Source organism: Eumetopias jubatus, unplaced genomic scaffold (assembly GCF_037043125.1).
Source record: "Eumetopias jubatus isolate StellerSeaLion01/CBP00866 unplaced genomic scaffold, mEumJub1_p1.0 scaffold_8, whole genome shotgun sequence".
NCBI lineage: Eukaryota > Metazoa > Chordata > Mammalia > Carnivora > Otariidae > Eumetopias > Eumetopias jubatus.
Genome location: NW_028274814.1, coordinates 122,907,934 through 122,925,605, shown reverse-complemented (window position 1 = coordinate 122,925,605; position 17,672 = coordinate 122,907,934). Strand labels below are relative to the sequence as shown.

Genomic DNA, 17,672 nt, shown 5'->3' with positions numbered 1-17,672 from the left:
TGGTGCTATCATCGTCAGAGTGCAGATTCTAAACATTCTTCGGGAGAATATAACAGGGAGAGGGCGAAAGTAGTGGAACTGGAGTCTGCGCGTCTTGGAATTAGAACCCTGATCTCCTGCTAACGCAATGAACCTAAGTAGGTCTCTACGGGCCCCAGGTTTCCAGTGCGCAGATGATTCCTCAGGACCTTCTAGCTCTATTCATCACTAGATATTGTGAATTCTTCAACACCCCCAAACCCAACCAGACTCCAGAGCAAAACCACTAGACAGTCACGTAGTTGTCACCGAAAATCTCTCACCAGCCCCGGCCTGAATCACAAATTAAAGTGTAACAGGCGGGCAAGCAAGAGATGAGACTCACCTCACTCAGGATAGACCTAGTAGGTGCAGACTGGACTGAAGAATCGTCCTACCGGGATGCAGTCTAGAAGCTGTAAGAGTCCGTCGTGAGTTATATTTTAAATCTCGCGGGAAGGCTCGGGAGCCAATCGCCTCTTCCGCCCTCTGACCCGGAAGCAGAGTCGGCGCGCGCCGCGGTCGGCGCCCGCGGAGACCGGCTTCCGTCTCGCCACTTCCCGACGCCCCCGGTGCGTATCGCGCGGGAACCTAAGGGTTCGCGCCGCTTTGCTGCTGGCCGCCCAGGGATCCCTTCCTATTCTTGCGAGTTCCTTCTTTACTGCGCCGTACCCCACCTCTTTTCCCTCTGACCTCGGGCTTCGGGAGGTGGTAGCGGGGTCTCGCGGGACTTGCCTCTCTGGGAGAGGCGTTGCGGCGCTTTGCGGGCACTTCAGTTGTTTCCTCCCTGTTCTGCCCTTCCAGTTTTAGAGGGCAAGTCCAGCCCGCCGTGTGCAGTGAAACCCTGAAAGTGTAGTGAGACTGGGCAGTTTAACAAGCAATAAGGGGACCGAGTTTCCTGACCTTGCATCTTTTCCACTTCCCACACCACTGTGCCTCTAAGGGCATCCACCTGCTGGTCACCCTTAACAGATGTCCAGTCCTGGATTCCCACTCGTATGGCTACTAGTTTATAGGCTCCCTCAGGTGGGATTCAACTGATTCTCCGTAAATACTTATCAGGTCTTGATGTGTTAGTTAACTGAGCCCAGCTATTCTCAGGACAACTGCATACAATTAAGGGGGGGTGGGGGGGGGGAAGACCTCTTTAGATCCCTAAGTCTCATCTGGGAATGCTACTTCCAGAGTGCACACCAGGCCATAACAGGTTGGTTGAAGTTTTGTGCCTGGTTTTATGAATATCATTTTTATATCACGCATTTTGGCGCTCCTTTCTCCAGATCTTATATTTTGGATCTGCTTATGTTATTGTGCTTTTCACACTGAATCATAACTATTACCGGATATTGTGATCTTCAAGGCGGAGGGCTGTTTTTCTTCTCTAGCACTGGTGTCCAACACATAGTAAAGTATTTCAAATGCTGTTAGCTTGGCAGCTAACTAACCTATTAAAGCCTCGATTTCCTCTTCTGTAAAATGAGAGCCATTTGCTTCCGCTTAGGTTTGCAAGTATTAGGTGTCAGTGCTCTGTAAATGTTAACTATCATTAATTTTTTATGAGTATATTTACTACTAAAGTGATTACATCTTCAAGTACTATCTTTTAGTTAATCTAAACAGGATATTATGATTTATTCTACAGGTATTATTCATAAAGTATTTAAAGAAGTACTTGATTTTTTTTTTAGCTGTCTCTGGCATATGAAATACCATGTCCTTATTTTCATTCATTTGCTGAAAGTGGCTGACACTTTGATGGTTTCTGTCTAACTATGTATGTGCTGTAATCCACAGTTCCGTGACCTTGTCCGGTAGAAGGCTATTTTATTTTTACAACTGCTCAAGTATTGACATACAAGATGAAGCAAGATGCCACAAGAAATGCTGCCTACACTGTGGATTGTGAAGATTATGTGCATGTGGTAGAATTTAATCCCTTTGACAGTGGGGATTCAGGAAACCTAATTGCCTATGGTGGCGGTAATTATGTGGTGGTTGGCATGTGTACATTTCAGGTTAGTGTACAAAACTCAGTGAATGACAGTGAAGCTATTTCACTGGTTAAAAAGACAAACCTTGGTAAACTGGCTAAACCTGGAAAGCATATTGAGTTTGAATGTAAGAAAAAAAATGATGTGAACTACAGAGGAAGATATTTCCAGTAATATATGCCTGAGATTTGTGCAAACATTAAATAGGTAGTGAAAAAAAAAGACTATGAGGCTTCTCTTTTGCCTCGTGATTAGAAATGGAATATTCTGGTAATTGAAGGTTGTGACTAACTGAACATTTGGTATGTACAGAGAAAACAAATGAGACCTAAGTAATTACTTAATCCAGTTTTTCTACATTAAATAGAATATATTTAATGTAGAAATAGATATAGGAAACAAGCCTAAAAAATAATCCTCCAGGAGATTTTTACAGCTGTCATGATATTCAGGTTTTGTATTAGTATGCTCTCATACTTTTTATACATCTAAAGCATACATCCAGAGTATACAAAGTATGGGACCCTATTAATTGAACAGGCAATTTAGCATAGTCATTAAGACAGTGAACTCTGGAGCCCAAAATGCCAAGGTTTTTACTCCTGCCTGGCTTTACCTGTTAATAGCTATATGACCTCGAACAGGTACTTAACCTCTCTTCTATAAAAATGAGGAAAATAATACTTAATAGGGTCTTATGAGAATGTAATTAGTACATCATGTGAAGTTCCTGGAAGGCATCTGGCATGTTTTATATATATATATATATATATATATGTTTTAACTGTCATTAATTTAGTCAGTGTTTCCCCCCAGCACTGGCCCATATATAATCACCAAAGCAAGATTGCTTTGTGGTGAGGACACACCATGTTTTCTCACAGGAAAGCTAGTTCCACATGTGAAAGAGTGTAAACAATGCAGAAATCTTGGCTAATCCTTTGTTTACCAGAATATTATTCATAAAACAATATTTCTCAAGATTAATCAGGTAATTTGGCAGTGATCAGTTTTCAAAGATTAAAGTAACTTTACCACTAATGTGGTACTATTATAAACATTATTATTTCCTCTTTTACTCAGGCAGTTCAGTATTTTATTTTGGTGTTTTGACATAAATGCAGTTTAGCATTTTACAGTGCATTAAATAAAGTTAAACAAAATTAGACTGCATGCATATTTATCCTAAGGAGAAAGTATGAAAGGCTTTGGTTTTTTGGTGTCTGAGTAGAATACAAGAGCTCTTACATTGCCCCACGTTGTCTGTTAGGGTTGGAGTAAGAATTGCTAGCTTTCAGGCTAAGTGACCCATAGCCTGATGTTAGCTGGACTACTTGGTTAGGATCATAAAAAGTCCACATGATTAGGAGAAATAATATAACACACTCTTAAAAAAGAATGAGGGAAAACTATTTTTCTGGTGCAGGCTACTAACCCACAAAAGAATAAAGCAACTCCCTACAGCTGACACTAACTCTACTTCATTACTTTTAAAATTAGTAACTGAACACAGAATTGTGTTAAAAAATACTGAAAAAATATGTTTTATCTCTAATTTATGTTCACCTAAGAAATGAGAAAGTCAAGAAGGGAGAAAAAAATCAGGAAAAAAAGCCAGAGGTGATGAGTGGCAGAGAGAAAAAGACAGAAGAAAGAACTAGCAACATTTGTATTGCTCTGTCATGTCATGTACATTGTCCTTGTTGATCCTCAGACCTGTCACATTGGCAGTCTAGGTCTTACAGCCAAACTACATAAAGAATTGGATTTTATTAACTTGGCACGTTTCTGTGCCAAGTACTGGCAATAAAATTAAGCAACTGTCCCCATCCTCATAGAGTTTGTGTTGTACTTCAAGGAAGTTCAGGGATGTGTGAGACTAGTAAAGGAAAAAACAAGCTGTAGACCCCGTTTCTAAACCCTTGTTCTTTTCCTTTGATGCTGCTCTTCAGATAGGTTGAAACCATAGTTCAAACAGTTCTGGAGGAGAATCAAGTCATAATGGGATTCATGATAAATTAATTTGCCCTTGGGGATTCATAATAAATTATCACTTCCCTTTAAAATGATTTTGTTATCTAATTAAACACTATTAAACATTGTTTCTCTTCTCTCATGTTAGAATCTTCAAGTTCCATAGCATCCAATTTCATGCTTCTCTCTTGTCTGAGAAAAAACAAAGTAAAGGTAAATTGAATTGAAAGTTTTCCACATTCCTGTTGGAAAGGCAATCCTCATTCTAAGACTCAGGAAAACACTGTCAATACAGAAGATTTAAATTTCACCAAAAGCATTTTTCAGAATAATTCTATGGTGTTCTTGTGAATATGATGGAAATTTGAACTGAATGATAGTACTATTAATTGGTATCATGTATTTGTCAAGTATTAAGTGCAAATCAGGTGCTGGGAACTGGTAATACCTATGTTAAAAAAGCAAAGACCCTGACCTCAAGATGTTTAAGTGTAAAACAATGCAGTAAGAAAACTGCTATAAGAAGTCCTATGTGCAAAGGGTAGAGGGAACATGAAAGTTTCTAGGTCTATTCAAAGGATCACCAATAATGAATTGGGGACTTGAATTTCGAGAACATTTGATTTAAGCAAGCACATTAAATTTATATAGAACATGAAGCTGAGAAGGATACCTAATGCTTTGGATGATAAACTTCACGTAACAAGTATTCATTGAGCACCTGTTGTATGCCAGACACTGTGCTTAGAATTCAAGTATTTAATAGATTGGATTAATGTGCCAAGTTGAACAAGCTAAAATTTAATAAAGTCTTAAAATGATACACTACTGAAGCTAGAAGAGACAATTGTGACTTACAGTTTTTAGTCACCTGGATGTTCACCATGAATCAGTGTAATGATTAAACTGCCAAAAGGAGTTAATTCAATGCTGTCTGATAGAAATACAGTGTGAGCCCAAATATAAATTTAAGTGTTACAGTAACCACATTATGAGAAGTAAAAACCAGATGAAATTAATTTTAATGTATTATTTTACCCAGTGTATCCAAAATGTTTCATGTGTAACCAACAAAAAATGAATGAGATTTTTATATATTTTTTATACTAAGTCTGAAATCTGGTATGGATTTTGCACTTTATAAAGTATACACAGTTGGAACTAGCTGTATTTCAAGTGCTTAATCATCCCATTGCTAGTGGCTACCATATTGGACAGCATAGCTCTGTATCCTTTAATCTTCATTTCTCAGCAGTGTATGTTATGATGCAAATGCGATATTGTATTTGAAGACATTTCAGAACGGTATTAAAATGTTTAAAACTGTCATGTGAAAGAGGGATTAGACTCAGAATGGTAAATGTATTTTGTGTTGTCAAGTCTGTCTGAGTGAATTTGTGGCTTGTAGTGCTTTAACACTGACGCTGAATCTTCTTTGAGTGTGTTCACCTAAGATCAGCTGTGGCCAAATACTTGCCGTCACTGAAGTAGACTTCATCTATATGGTTCCAGGGAGCAGAATTTGGAGCAATGAGTAGAATTTACATGAAAACAGGTTTGGGTTTAATGTTAAAGAGAGCTCTTCAAATTACAACTATCCCGCCCCCCCCCCCCCGAGTTGATTAAGCTCCCCCAAGTAGTTGCTAGTTTCCTGTCACTGAGAGTATTCAGAGAAGAGTTATGCAAACTTTCTCCAGATGTTATATAAATTCAAGTGTGAGGTGAAAGAAGCGGACTAGGTAAACTTTAGTCTCATCTGACTAAAATTCTGTATTTGGCCTTAACTGGGTGTGATGAGAGGGCCTGCCAATTTCAAACCCTTAGAAGAGCCCTTGCATCAACCTGGCTTTGCCCCAACCTCAAATAAGCCAGAGCCTTCTATAACGATTTATGTTGTAGCAGGTTTTCCAAAGTATCTTAATTTCCTGCCTATACAATACTGCCTACACCCCAAACTAAACCCAAAATAGCATTTGTCTCTGCCTATACCACACACACACACACACCCTGGCCTTTTAGTTGGCTCAGTGGCAGACATTGCTGCCAGGAAAAAAGGTTTCACTGGGAATACATAAAGCTCAAGCTATACAGTCCCTGGGATTTCTTGATCTCCATGGCCACCCAATAACTCGATACATACTTCGGGTAACAAATTACAGGACCTAATTGTCAACACTGTTGTTACAGTAGCAAAGTAATGGTTGTTTTGATGGTAAAAACTTCATTTTTAGAAGATTGATTTGTCCATTGTGGAAAAATAGATGTAACCCAAACTATGAAGTCAGCTATGAGTAGGCTCTTAACCTTATTTTAAAATTGCTTAGTGGTTGCTGCCTTGGCATATCTGGCTGTTAGCTATACAGTTATACAAACAGATCATGAAGTAATAAAATTTGACAGTGTTTTTCTTTCCTTGATAAGTACATTTCTATTTCCTGTTTTCATTTATGGAAAAACTTTTTGCTGTTAACTCTAAGTTTGAAATTTGTTTTTCAAGGGGCATCTGAACTATGTAGAGAAAACCCATGTGCAATGTATTTGTGAAATGGCTTTGCTAGGATCCCAAAGACTAAAATTTTATCCTTGAAAAATCAACACATTCAATAGGATTCAATTAAGGTACAAATAAAACTGCATTTAAATTCAGGATGAATGGAATTCTTAGAACAGGCCTTCAGATGATATTCCTATCTATGTAGACATATGTATTCCATTAAATAAGTTTCACCTGCTCTGGATTTTTTTCCCCTGGTGATATTTTATAATTCTATAAACTTGTAAAAGATAATTATAGTCACTTAATACAGAGGATTCCTTGGGAAAATTTGTCATGAAAAATTTTGCTGTAGTCTCGAGACCCAGTTAGGGTATTGATTTAAATAACAAAACAATTTTTAAATTACAATATTTTAAGCTTATAAAATGTATTTTAAAATATATGTTATCTATATAAGGTATAAAGAGCAATAAAATAGATTCCTGGATGCCTACTACCCAGCTTAAGAAATGGAACATTAGCAATTCCTTTGAATCCCTCTGGGTGTTCTTCCCTTACTGCCTTTCCTACTCACCCCCAAGTGGTAACCATGTGTGAAATTTTGTGTTGGTGATTCTTTGTTTTTCTTTATAGAGTTACCATATATGTAGGTGTTGCAAATGAGTATATTTTTCATGTCTCAAACTTTGTATCATTGAAATTCTGTATTATGTTCTTCTACAGTGTGTTAGTGTTAACATTTTATTTGTTAGATTCCTGCATGTCAGAATTCATTTGTTTTCGTTGTTGAATGGTATATTATGCAAATATACCATAATTAATCTGTCTATTCTTCCATTGGCTATTTGGGTTATTTTTAGTTTTTTACTCTTGAAAACATTGCCAGTATGCATATTCTTATGTCTTCTGTTTGTGTTTTGTTACCTCCTTTCATTGTTTTCCTCCCTGATAATTTGGAGGTTGTGCATGCTGTTTCTCTTTTAATTGTTACCAAAGACACTTCAACATGCATACTTAATTAGACAAAGTCAAAATTAATATCTTTAACTTCTTCATGAACAAAATAAGGATTTTTGGCTCTTGAACTACTATCACCCCCTTCAGACTTATATTAATGTCATATTTTAGTTCTCAATTGTTTTCATTTTAACCCACAAATTGTGTTTTATAGGGCTAATATTTGTTTAGATTAACCCATGTGTTTGCCTTTGATTTTTTTTACTCACTGTTCTTATATCTCAGGCCTTCCTTCTGGGGTCATTTTTCTTCACCTGAAAGCACATCCTTTACTACAAGAAAAAGTTCACTACTAAATTTTTCATATAAAGGACCAAATGGCCTAAATATTTTAGGTTTTTCCAGCCACTTATGGTACCTGTTGCAAATTATTCTTTGTTTTTTACAACTCCTTAAAAATATAAAAATGATGGGGCACCTGGGTGGCTGAGTCGGTTAAGCACCTGCCTTCGGCTCAGGTCATGATCCCAGGGTCCTGGGGTCCAGCCCCGCATAGGGCTCCCTGCTCAGTGGGGAGCCTGCTTCTACCTATCCTGTTCCCCCTGCTTGTGCTCGCTCGCTCTCTCAAATAAATCTTATATATATATATATATATATATGATTCTCAGTTCATGGGCTGTACAAAACCAAGCCATAGGCCAAATTTGGCCCAGTCGTAGTTTGCCACCCTCTGCTTTAGATTAAACGATCTAGTGAGAGTTTATTGATGCTTCAATTTTGGTTTTGGTTTTCTGAAAATATCTTTAATACAGCTTCATTCTTGAAAAACAGTTTTGTGTTTATAGTCCTAAAGTTTTTTCTATCATTGTTTTGAAGATCTTATTCCACTATCTTTGTGCATTTGTTTTGAGAAGTCTAGTGCCAAGAAGTCTATGGTTGTTCTAATTCTTTTATAGGAAATCTCTTGTATAAGAAACCTCTTTTTTTTCTGGCCGTTGTTGCTGAAATCCCCACCCTCGCCCTGCTTTCTTCTCCCTCCCTCCCTCCCTCTCTCCCTCAATATGTATATACACATACACACAAATATGTATCAGAGTTTGTGTGTGTATTCTGAAGTTGCACTATATCTGCCTGCAGATTTCTTTTTATTTAAGCTGTCTAGGATGTATTGTTCTCTCTAAATATATATATTGGTGTCTGTCATCAAGTATGGAGGGTCCTTTGCCATTATCTCTTCAAATACTGCCTTTTCTCTCATTCCCTCTATTCTCTCCTCTACAACCCAAATAAAATACATGGTGGAACTTCTCACTGAATCCCTTTTAGCTTTTTTGGGGGGGGTCTTCTCTTTGCTCCATTCTGAGTAATTTCAAATCTGTATCCTAGCTGCTCTAAGCATTGATTTTTTTTTTTTTCCATTGTGATATTTTAATCTAAAAGTTTTGTTTGGTTCTTTTTAAAATCTGCCTAATCATTTTTGGTAATCTCTTGTTGCTTACTCATACTTGTTGTGTTTGTGGTTCTTTGTTTTCACCTTTGAGTGCATGTGTGTAAGATCATATTTGATTGAACCAAATCTGTGGGAACTTTTTGAGACCTGGGTAGGGGTAGTTCATCCAGAGAATTTGCCTTTGTCAGGTGCTCTGGGCCACTACCAACATATGACCATTTTGAAATCAATTGTCATTTTCTGGAGCACATAATGTGAATTCAATCTGCAGACTCATGTTACGGCCAGCTAATGGTAGAGATTTCTCGTAAGTGGCTTTTCTCTCTTAGCCTTCACCCAAGGTAGATATTTTGCATGGCACTTTTGGTTTGGGTTTTTTTTTTTCTACTTCCCCTTTAGAAGACCTGGATCTATGCAGAAGTCTCCAGTCATCCTTCCTTGTGCAGGCACTAAACTTTGTCTTTTTGCCCTGCAAACTGAAGCTGTTAGTTTTTGGATGTGGACAGAAGTACTTAAGATAGCTGCATTATATTATTTTTATAATGGGAAAGTTTTTCAGGTGATTATCCCTATTTCCAGACCTAAATGACTCTTCAAAATTCATTTTTTTCCTCATCTTCCCATGAAGATAAACTGAAATCATTTTAGTAGTACCAAAGCAGGTAAATAAACTGGCTTTAAATATCTAAACCAGAATCCTATATCCAAAAGACTAAATTAACCAGATTGTATTAACATATTCATTATTCATAGTCTGTAACAGATGAACAATTTGTAACATCTTACACATGTATAGTGCCATATATAATACTATGTGAAAATATGTTTACTGCTTGTTTTTAGTTGCCCTAGAGAGTTTTCCATGAGGCTTAGACAGTTTTAGCTATTTTTGTTGTCATTGTTCAGTGAACCAGTTAAATCTCACTATCTAATCTGTTTTTGATCTTCTCAAAAGAGTATATATGACCTCCTGATAAAGTCTTCATTATGGTAAAATCAGAATATTATAGTGTTTGTTCTCATAACTTCTTAAAACATTTACTCTGTATGCTTAGGAGGAAGAAGCAGATATTGAAGGATTTCAATATAAAACACTACGAACGTTTCAGCATGGAGTCAGGGTCGATGGTATAGCTTGGAGCCCAGAAACTAGACTTGATTCATTGCCTCCAGTAATCAAGTAAGTTTAAAAATATTAAGTGCAGTATTAATGTTCTTTGTTTTAAGTGATCTGAAGCCTTTGATCATAAGGACTTTTTTTCCCTCCACTTCCATTTTCCCCAATTTCAGTATTAGATATTTTAATATCAGCCATTATTTCATAATTTAGACTTATTATCTGAATTTGTGATTGAAATACGCAACATGGTAGTGATGCCTTGAGTATATGTTGGGGCCTGACTACAGAGCTCTTTACTTGAGTTCTACCCGAATCATTTGAAGTCTACAGATTCTTCACTGAGTTCACCACTCCACTTACTGAAAATACAACTCTGTTGAAGTAAGTAAATTTGATTGAGTCATTAATGAACCTTACTGCTGCACACACAGACCAATATCACATTTTCATGTTTAACAGTACATAAAACTATAATTCTAATCCTTGGGCTTCAGTTTTTATGAAAGCATTTGAAAAGAACAGTTCCTTTTTGAGAAAAATCTTGACAATACCTGGTGAGGGCTTCTTCACAAAGGCAATATGTGTCAGGTTGTTTAATGTTTGTTCAAAACACTAACCTCACTTCCACAGATACCAAATCTAAAAGATATGCTTTCTTTTAGTAAACAATATAGTAACCTTACTGAGCTAACCTAATTTTTTTTAATTAAGGGATAATTCACATATAATGAAATTCTCAACTTCTGAGGGTACCATTTAATCAGTGTTGACATGCATACACATGTATAACCCATATGCTGGTAATACATAGCATTTCTGTCACTTCAGAAGTTTCTTTGTGCTCCTTCCCAGTCAATCCTTCTACCCCATCTTCTGCTAAAGCAACCATTAATCTAATTTTCAGAAATTAGTTTTGCCTATTCAAGAACTTCATATAAGTGGAATCATGCAGAATGTATTTTTTGTGCCTCATTTGTTTTTGAGATTTATTCATGTTATAACTACTGGTGATTCTTTTTATTTTTGAAAAGTATTCCATTACATGGTATAAAATACCACTATTTGTTTATCCATTCTCCTCTAAATAGACACCAGGGCAGTTTCCAGTTTTTAGCTATTATGACTAAAGTTGCTACGGGCACCCCTGCTCTTAGTAGATACATGGTTTCATTTCTCTTAGGAGTAGAACTGCTGAATCAGAGGGTGGTTGAGTGTTTTTTAACATTTTGAGAAAGTACCAGTTTCCATAATGGTTCTACCGTTTTATATCCCCACCAATAATCTAGAGATGTTCAACTTGCTCTACCAACTCTTCGTTTATTGTCAGTCTTTATTTTAGCCATTATGGTTGGGACCACAGTGACATTTCCCTGATGACTCATGATTTTGAGCAGTTTTTCATATGCATTCTATTTCCTATCTAAAGAATATTTGCCTACAACAAGATTGAAGATGTTCTGTTTTCTTCTAGAAGCTGTACTGGTTTTAGCTAACTGAATTTTACATAATCCACACAACAGCACTTGTTAACATACGTATATCATTGTCAACAGCCAGTTTGCTGTTCATTTCCTTTTATATTAAAAAAAAGTGTTCACAGAATCTGGAGCTAAACGAGTCAGTCAGTCTCTGCATTCTCTAGCAGATGTTGAAAGCTGTATAGTCTTCCATGGTTCTGCTTGGTGCCTGTTTTCCTGTCCTTTTAATGGATATGCTGTATTGTTTCATCTTTTTTGTTGTTGCTTTTTGATAAGCAGTCTCAAATTTTTTTTGGAATTCTGCAAATATATATGATAAATTCAGAATATTAACCAGCCATCAATTTTAAAGACAGTATTTTTAGAACAAGCTGACCACACAGTTTTGTTTTTAAATAAATTATATATTTTATTACAAAACAATATATATTTACTATATCAAATTTGGAATATACAGAAACATTTTTAAAGGCCGTCTCTACATTCAATATCCTATTTTTATCATAAATAATTTTACACCATTGTGACTAAATTATATTTGTATTTCTTATTTTACTTTACTTTTATATATATATATATATTACAAAGTAAATATTATTTTTTTCATGACTAAAGATTGATCTATCAAGATGACTGAATTATAACTTGGTTTCTGTCTTATCATCGTTAACTTTTAACTTACAGCTAGAAAGAATCCATTCGTAGTGTTTTATCTTTAACATTTAGTTGCCTCAGTTCTACTCTCTCTCTCTTCATCCCCACTTGCTTTTCTTCACACTTGCTGGAAAGTAACTTTTCACCTTACTTATGTTCTCTGAGGCTTTATGGTTTAATTAAGGGATGATGTAAATACACTTACCATGTATAAACTCAAGCAGCAAAGTTTGGAGAAAAGTGGAGCAAAACAAGATTTGCCATAAAGTTGTGTGTGTCTGTGTGTTTTTTTCTTTTAATAAGATTCTGTCATTTTTTTTTTTAGTAAATAATCTTTGACTCCGTAAGTCCTTTGTTCTCTGATGTTTTTACTGAACTTGGCCTTACTCTTCTACTAATACTTTATAAAGCTTTTTGCTTGAAATATTTCTTTTAAAAACCTTCTAAAGTAGCCTTTTTCTGTTTTAGAAATGATATTTTGGAGAGAGATTTTTAAATGATTTCTTATGACATAAGTATGAGGAGATCTACATTAGGAGACCTCACATTAGTAACGTTATAGCAAGTCTGTTCTAAAGTTTCCTCTGAATGGAAAATATGAATAACCAAAATAGTAATGGGACAAATTCAAAGGAGAAGAATTAGGTAGATAAGCTTTGCTTTTTATGTTTTCTTACCTTTTATTTGTGTGTTATGAAATAGAGCATACATGCCAAAAAGTGCAAAAAAAAGTACATGCACAGTTTAACATGACTATTGTAGAACAAACACCCATGTGATATCACCCAGGTCAAGAAAGTGAACATTCCCAGCACCCAGGGTCCCCCTGTGCCCCTCTCTAATCAACCTCCCTTCCCCTTATTAATCTCATGATTATTATGACAGTCATTTTCTTGCCTTTTAAATAGTTTTATCAGCTATGTATGCATCCCTAAAACAATATAGTTTATTTTTTCTACTTACGAATTTTCATATAAGTGGAATAATAATATCCTTTTTTTGTCCTGCTTTGTTCACTTAACATTATGTATGTGAGATTCATCCTTCTTTCTGCTTGTAGCTCTGGTGATTGATTTGTGTTGGTTTTTGTTTTTTTACTTCCAGATTTTGTACTTCAGCTGCCGATACGAAAATAAGATTGTTTACTTCAGACCTTCAAGATAAAAATGAATACAAGGTATGTTGACAAATATAATTCATAACTCTTTATTTTAAAACATTATTTTTGCCTTTTTAATTGAATTTATCTCAATTTAAAATGACATTTAATTAAAATATATAATTCGGGGCGCCTGCGTGACTCAGTTGGTTAAGCGACTGCCTTTGGCCCAGGTATTGATCCTGGAGTCCCAAGATCGAGTCCCGCATCTGACTCCCTGCTCAGCAGGGAGTCTGCTCCTCCCTCGGACCCTCCCCCCTCTCATGCTCTCTCTCTCTCTCTCTCTCTCTCATTCTCTCTTCCAAATAAATAAATATCTAAAAAATAAGTATATAAAGGACTACATATTATAAATCTGATATCATTTATTTAAATATTAGGCACAGCAAATGAGGGAGATTTAGAAATTCACATTTGGGTATAGTAGGAGTATAATAGACATGAACACACCTAGAGTTGAGAGTCAAACTTCAAGAGAACCCACGATCAGCGCAGCATATAAGGTAGGGTGGGGTTATAAAGCACTTGAGCACAGACACAGGAGCCAGACTGCCCAAGTCTATCACGTTAACGGTGTGACCGGTCAAGTTCCCAATTTCTTTGTGCTCAGTTCCTTGTATGGGGATAATCATAGCATCTTTCTCATAGGGTTATGGGCATTGACTGAGGTAATTCCTATAAAATAGGTAGAACAATGTTTTGTACATAGTAAATCCTATATATATGTTTTCTCTTAGTATAATAAATAACCTTGTAAAATAGGAGAAAGACAAATACTGTATGATCTCACTTACAGGTGGAATTTTAAAAAGCCAAACTCATAGAAACAGAGAGTAAAATGGTAGTTGCTGGGGGAAATGGGGAGATGTTGGTCAAAGGGTACCAAACTTCCAGTTATAAGATAAATAAGTTCTGGGAACCTAATGTGCAGCATAATGTGCATTAGGGTTAGGGTTAGTATGGGTTATATATTTGAAAGTTGCTAAGAGAGTAGATCTTAAATGTTCTCACCACAAAACAAAAATGGATTTCTGGGTTGTTGTGATTATGGGCTTCTAATACTAACTTGTCTTCAGTGCTGGCAGTCACATTGAGGAAGTGAATAAAGACCTCATAAGGTGAAATCTATACTGTATTAGGCAGTGAGTGTGCAGAGCAGTAGGTATGAGTTAAAAAGTTGAGGGGGCTCTGTTTCAGTGCAGTGCCCCTAGAAAATTCTTCAAGCTTTAATTTTTATTTAAGCTTTATGTAATAAGAGGAGGTGAGATGAGGACAGGTACAGTGAAAAAGTATGTGTGTGTTTTTATAAGAAATGCATGCTAGAAAAGAAAGATCAAGCTAATAGCAATGTGTTGAATGATCAGCTTCTTTCCAAGATAAACCTTCCAGAAAAGTGGGTGTATAAATCGTGCGGTGTATAAATCGTGCTTTAAAAATAGCAGATTGCTTAAGAAATATTTATAGAAAAGGGAAGCATGCAGTGAAAGCTTTTAAGGCAGTGAAGTAAAAATATTAGGTGGAAATATTATAGATTATTTTCCTGTATTCTTACTACCTTTTCCCCTTATGTCAGGTTTTAGAGGGCCATTCAGATTTCATTAATGGTTTGGTGTTTGATCCCAAAGAAGGCCAAGAAATTGCAAGTGTGAGTGATGATCATACCTGCAGGTATGTTGCTTATGTTAAAACCACATTTTTCAATTTTCATCCTATTTTAATGAGAATTACATTATGTAAAAATCACAGAAAATTTAACTTCTGTATATACTCCATAAAATGTTGTAAAAGATACATACTTTATTTAAATTGTAAGCGTAACACAAACGTGAGTTTCAAAACTGGTGACTTGAGTTCTCATCCCAGTTAATGGAAATTTCCCTCTCTGCCTCTTATTGTAAAGTTGTACATTTATGAAATTTAAATATATATTGTGTCAAATTCTCCAATATTGGGTAAGATCAATAAGATAATAATAGATAATAAGATAATAAAAGGCAGTTGCCGTATTGTCAAGTTATTTCACAGATCCTGTCTGATAAGTTAATGTTTAAAAATCAATTGCAAATCTCATTTGCTAAAGTAAGACTCACAGGAAATTTCCTGTTTTGACAAATTTGGAAGTCTCTATATAAGGTTTTCTGTAGATGTAATGCACTTCAATATCCTGTTCTTCAACCCCACCCCTAGAATGGATTAGATAGCTATGACATTTTTTAATAGTGCCTAAAGCTGGAGAATATCACAAGTAAAGAACAAGATGAAGAGCAAGAGTAGGAAGTGGAAATAAGCTGAGGAGTCAGGAGTGAAATGAGGGAATTCTATAGGCGTGCCAATTGCTTCATTTGCTTTAACAGTACTGTGAGAGAGAAAAAAAAAACCACGGCTCTGCTATTTTACATAATTTTAATGTTTGATAAGAGTATGACAAAATCATTAGTATTCATAAATACTTGTATACATATAAAACCATTAAATATGTGTCCTTTCACACTGGAAGTAAAGCCACTGGCTGCTTTTTAAATTTTAATCATAATAGCTCATATTTCTAAAGTTATAGAGTCATAGGCCATTATTCTTTATGTACTGCCTCTTAAAATTTTCATGTCAAGGACATGAAAGATTTACATGCCATTAAGATTTTAGGGCCTCGAGTGTTACAAAACCAAGTTTGTATAGAGACCTGAAGAGTGAATGGGACCGTTTTTAAGGTAAAAGTTAGATTAGATCACTAGATATAAATAATGACATTTTAGTTCTCTAACTCAAGGACTTTCCTAATCACAAGCATTTGGAATAATGAAACCTGAGAAGAGGGAAAATGAGTGTCTTTGCAAGCCAAAGAATAGCCTGTGAATAGTGAACAGTAGCCAGAGACCTGGGATTACATTCAGTGGTCTGATTACTTTTTTCTTGTAGTAGAATTTTGAGTTTTTGTAGACTAGTAAAATTGTCCTAAAATTTTAGGATTGACAAAGGGTTGCCAACTTTTTATTTTGTCAAGTAATAAGAATTTTAAAAGGTCTACTGCCTTCTATTATTACCATCATTTTATGAAAGTAAGAACTTTATTACTCTAAAAAGGAGAAAGGCTTAGCTTCAAAGTAAGTCCTTTAAATAAATACAACTTTTTTAAAAAACATACTGTGTTGTCCCTAATTGCCTTATTTTGCTATGTAGTTGATGATGTTATTGTTCAGCAAATACTTACTCTCCCTTCCCCTTCCCATGGAAGGAAGAAATTTTCCTCACACATTGGGCTTAGCTATGTGACTTGTTTAGACCAACACAATGTTAGCAGTTGTGATGCAAGCAGATATTTAAATGATTTACCTGGTTTGTCTTAACCTACTGTCCTCTGTCTTCTCTAAGATGGGCATGTCTAGATAGCTACTGGTCCCACAATGAGAAACACATGGAAAAAATATGGACCCATCTGGCATTATGAAAAAAAGCCTCCCACAGACTCATGAGCAAGAAATTTATGCTTATTTTTGTAAGCCACTGAGATATAAGGGTTGATAACATCATTTTAGCAATAGCTGGGAGCTAAATTTAGAATTCATCAGCTTAGTTTGCCAATGAGAGGTAAAGGACAGTTCTGATTGGCCATTAAAGTCAAACCTCTTGGGCCAAAAGCAATATAGATAAGACTTTTAAAAGAAATAGCATAAATCAAGAAGTTTAAGGAGGAATAGTGGGTATCATACACTTTCATAGTAACAAAGGAAAGAAGGAATTCTGAGAAGACTACAAGAAAAAACATTTCAGTACAACTGTCTTCATTAATTCAAAGTATAGAATTGCCAAGTTACTAATAAAGATACCACCCAAATGGCAACTACAGTTTGAGCAATGGAAATAGCTATTTATATCCTAGGAATCATTCCTATCACTATACTAAAGAAATGCCTACCAATTAGTTTGGGTCTGCATGTTTCACTTGTTCACTTGGACAAATAAAATCCTTGTCCATTTATAGGCAAAAGCTATTTCATCTTGGGAGTAGTTTTATATGCAGGTGATACCATGCTTAAAAAATACATGATCAGTAGAATAACTAGACTGAAGGTCAACAAGAAACTAGCGGATTTGAACAACAACAAACAACTAGACCTAACGGACATATACGAAACACTCCAAACACTTTCAGCATCAGCAGAATATACATTCTTTTCAAGTGCACATGAAACATTCTCCAGAATAAACCGTATGTCAAGCCTAAAAACAAATCTAAATAAATTTTAACAGATTAAAATCATGCGGAGTGTCTTCTTTGACCACAGTGGAATAAAATAGAAGTCAGTAACAGAAGAAAAATTGAAAAATCTACAAATATGTGGAAATTAAATAACCTATAAACAGTCAAAGAAGAAG

General features: G+C 35.7%; 2 protein-coding genes across 5 annotated transcripts in view; one reads left to right on the top strand and one right to left on the bottom strand.

The window, feature by feature from the left end:
* PARPBP (PARP1 binding protein) overlaps positions 1 to 449 on the bottom strand; it is a 64,939-nt gene extending 64,490 nt beyond the window's left edge. For both annotated transcript variants that reach the window (XM_028121671.2, XM_028121672.2), the window contains exon 1: positions 365 to 449. The gene's annotated coding sequence lies outside the window, so the exon portion shown is untranslated. The remainder of the gene's footprint in view (positions 1 to 364) is intronic.
* Positions 450 to 522: 73 nt separating this feature from the next.
* Positions 523 to 17,672, top strand: part of NUP37 (nucleoporin 37) — a 41,795-nt gene continuing 24,645 nt past the window's right edge. Inside the window, exons 1-5 of one of the 3 annotated variants that reach the window (XM_028121673.1) lie at positions 523 to 590; positions 1,813 to 2,033; positions 9,943 to 10,067; positions 13,244 to 13,316; positions 14,872 to 14,966. In XM_028121673.1, the coding sequence (XP_027977474.1) occupies positions 1,878 to 2,033; positions 9,943 to 10,067; positions 13,244 to 13,316; positions 14,872 to 14,966 (449 nt within the window). In that variant the 5' untranslated portion in view covers positions 523 to 590; positions 1,813 to 1,877. Of the gene's footprint in view, positions 591 to 1,161; positions 1,226 to 1,812; positions 2,034 to 4,131; positions 4,197 to 9,942; positions 10,068 to 13,243; positions 13,317 to 14,871; positions 14,967 to 17,672 lie in introns of those variants that run through there. The other 2 variants (XM_028121674.2, XM_028121675.1) reach the window with 2 other exon arrangements.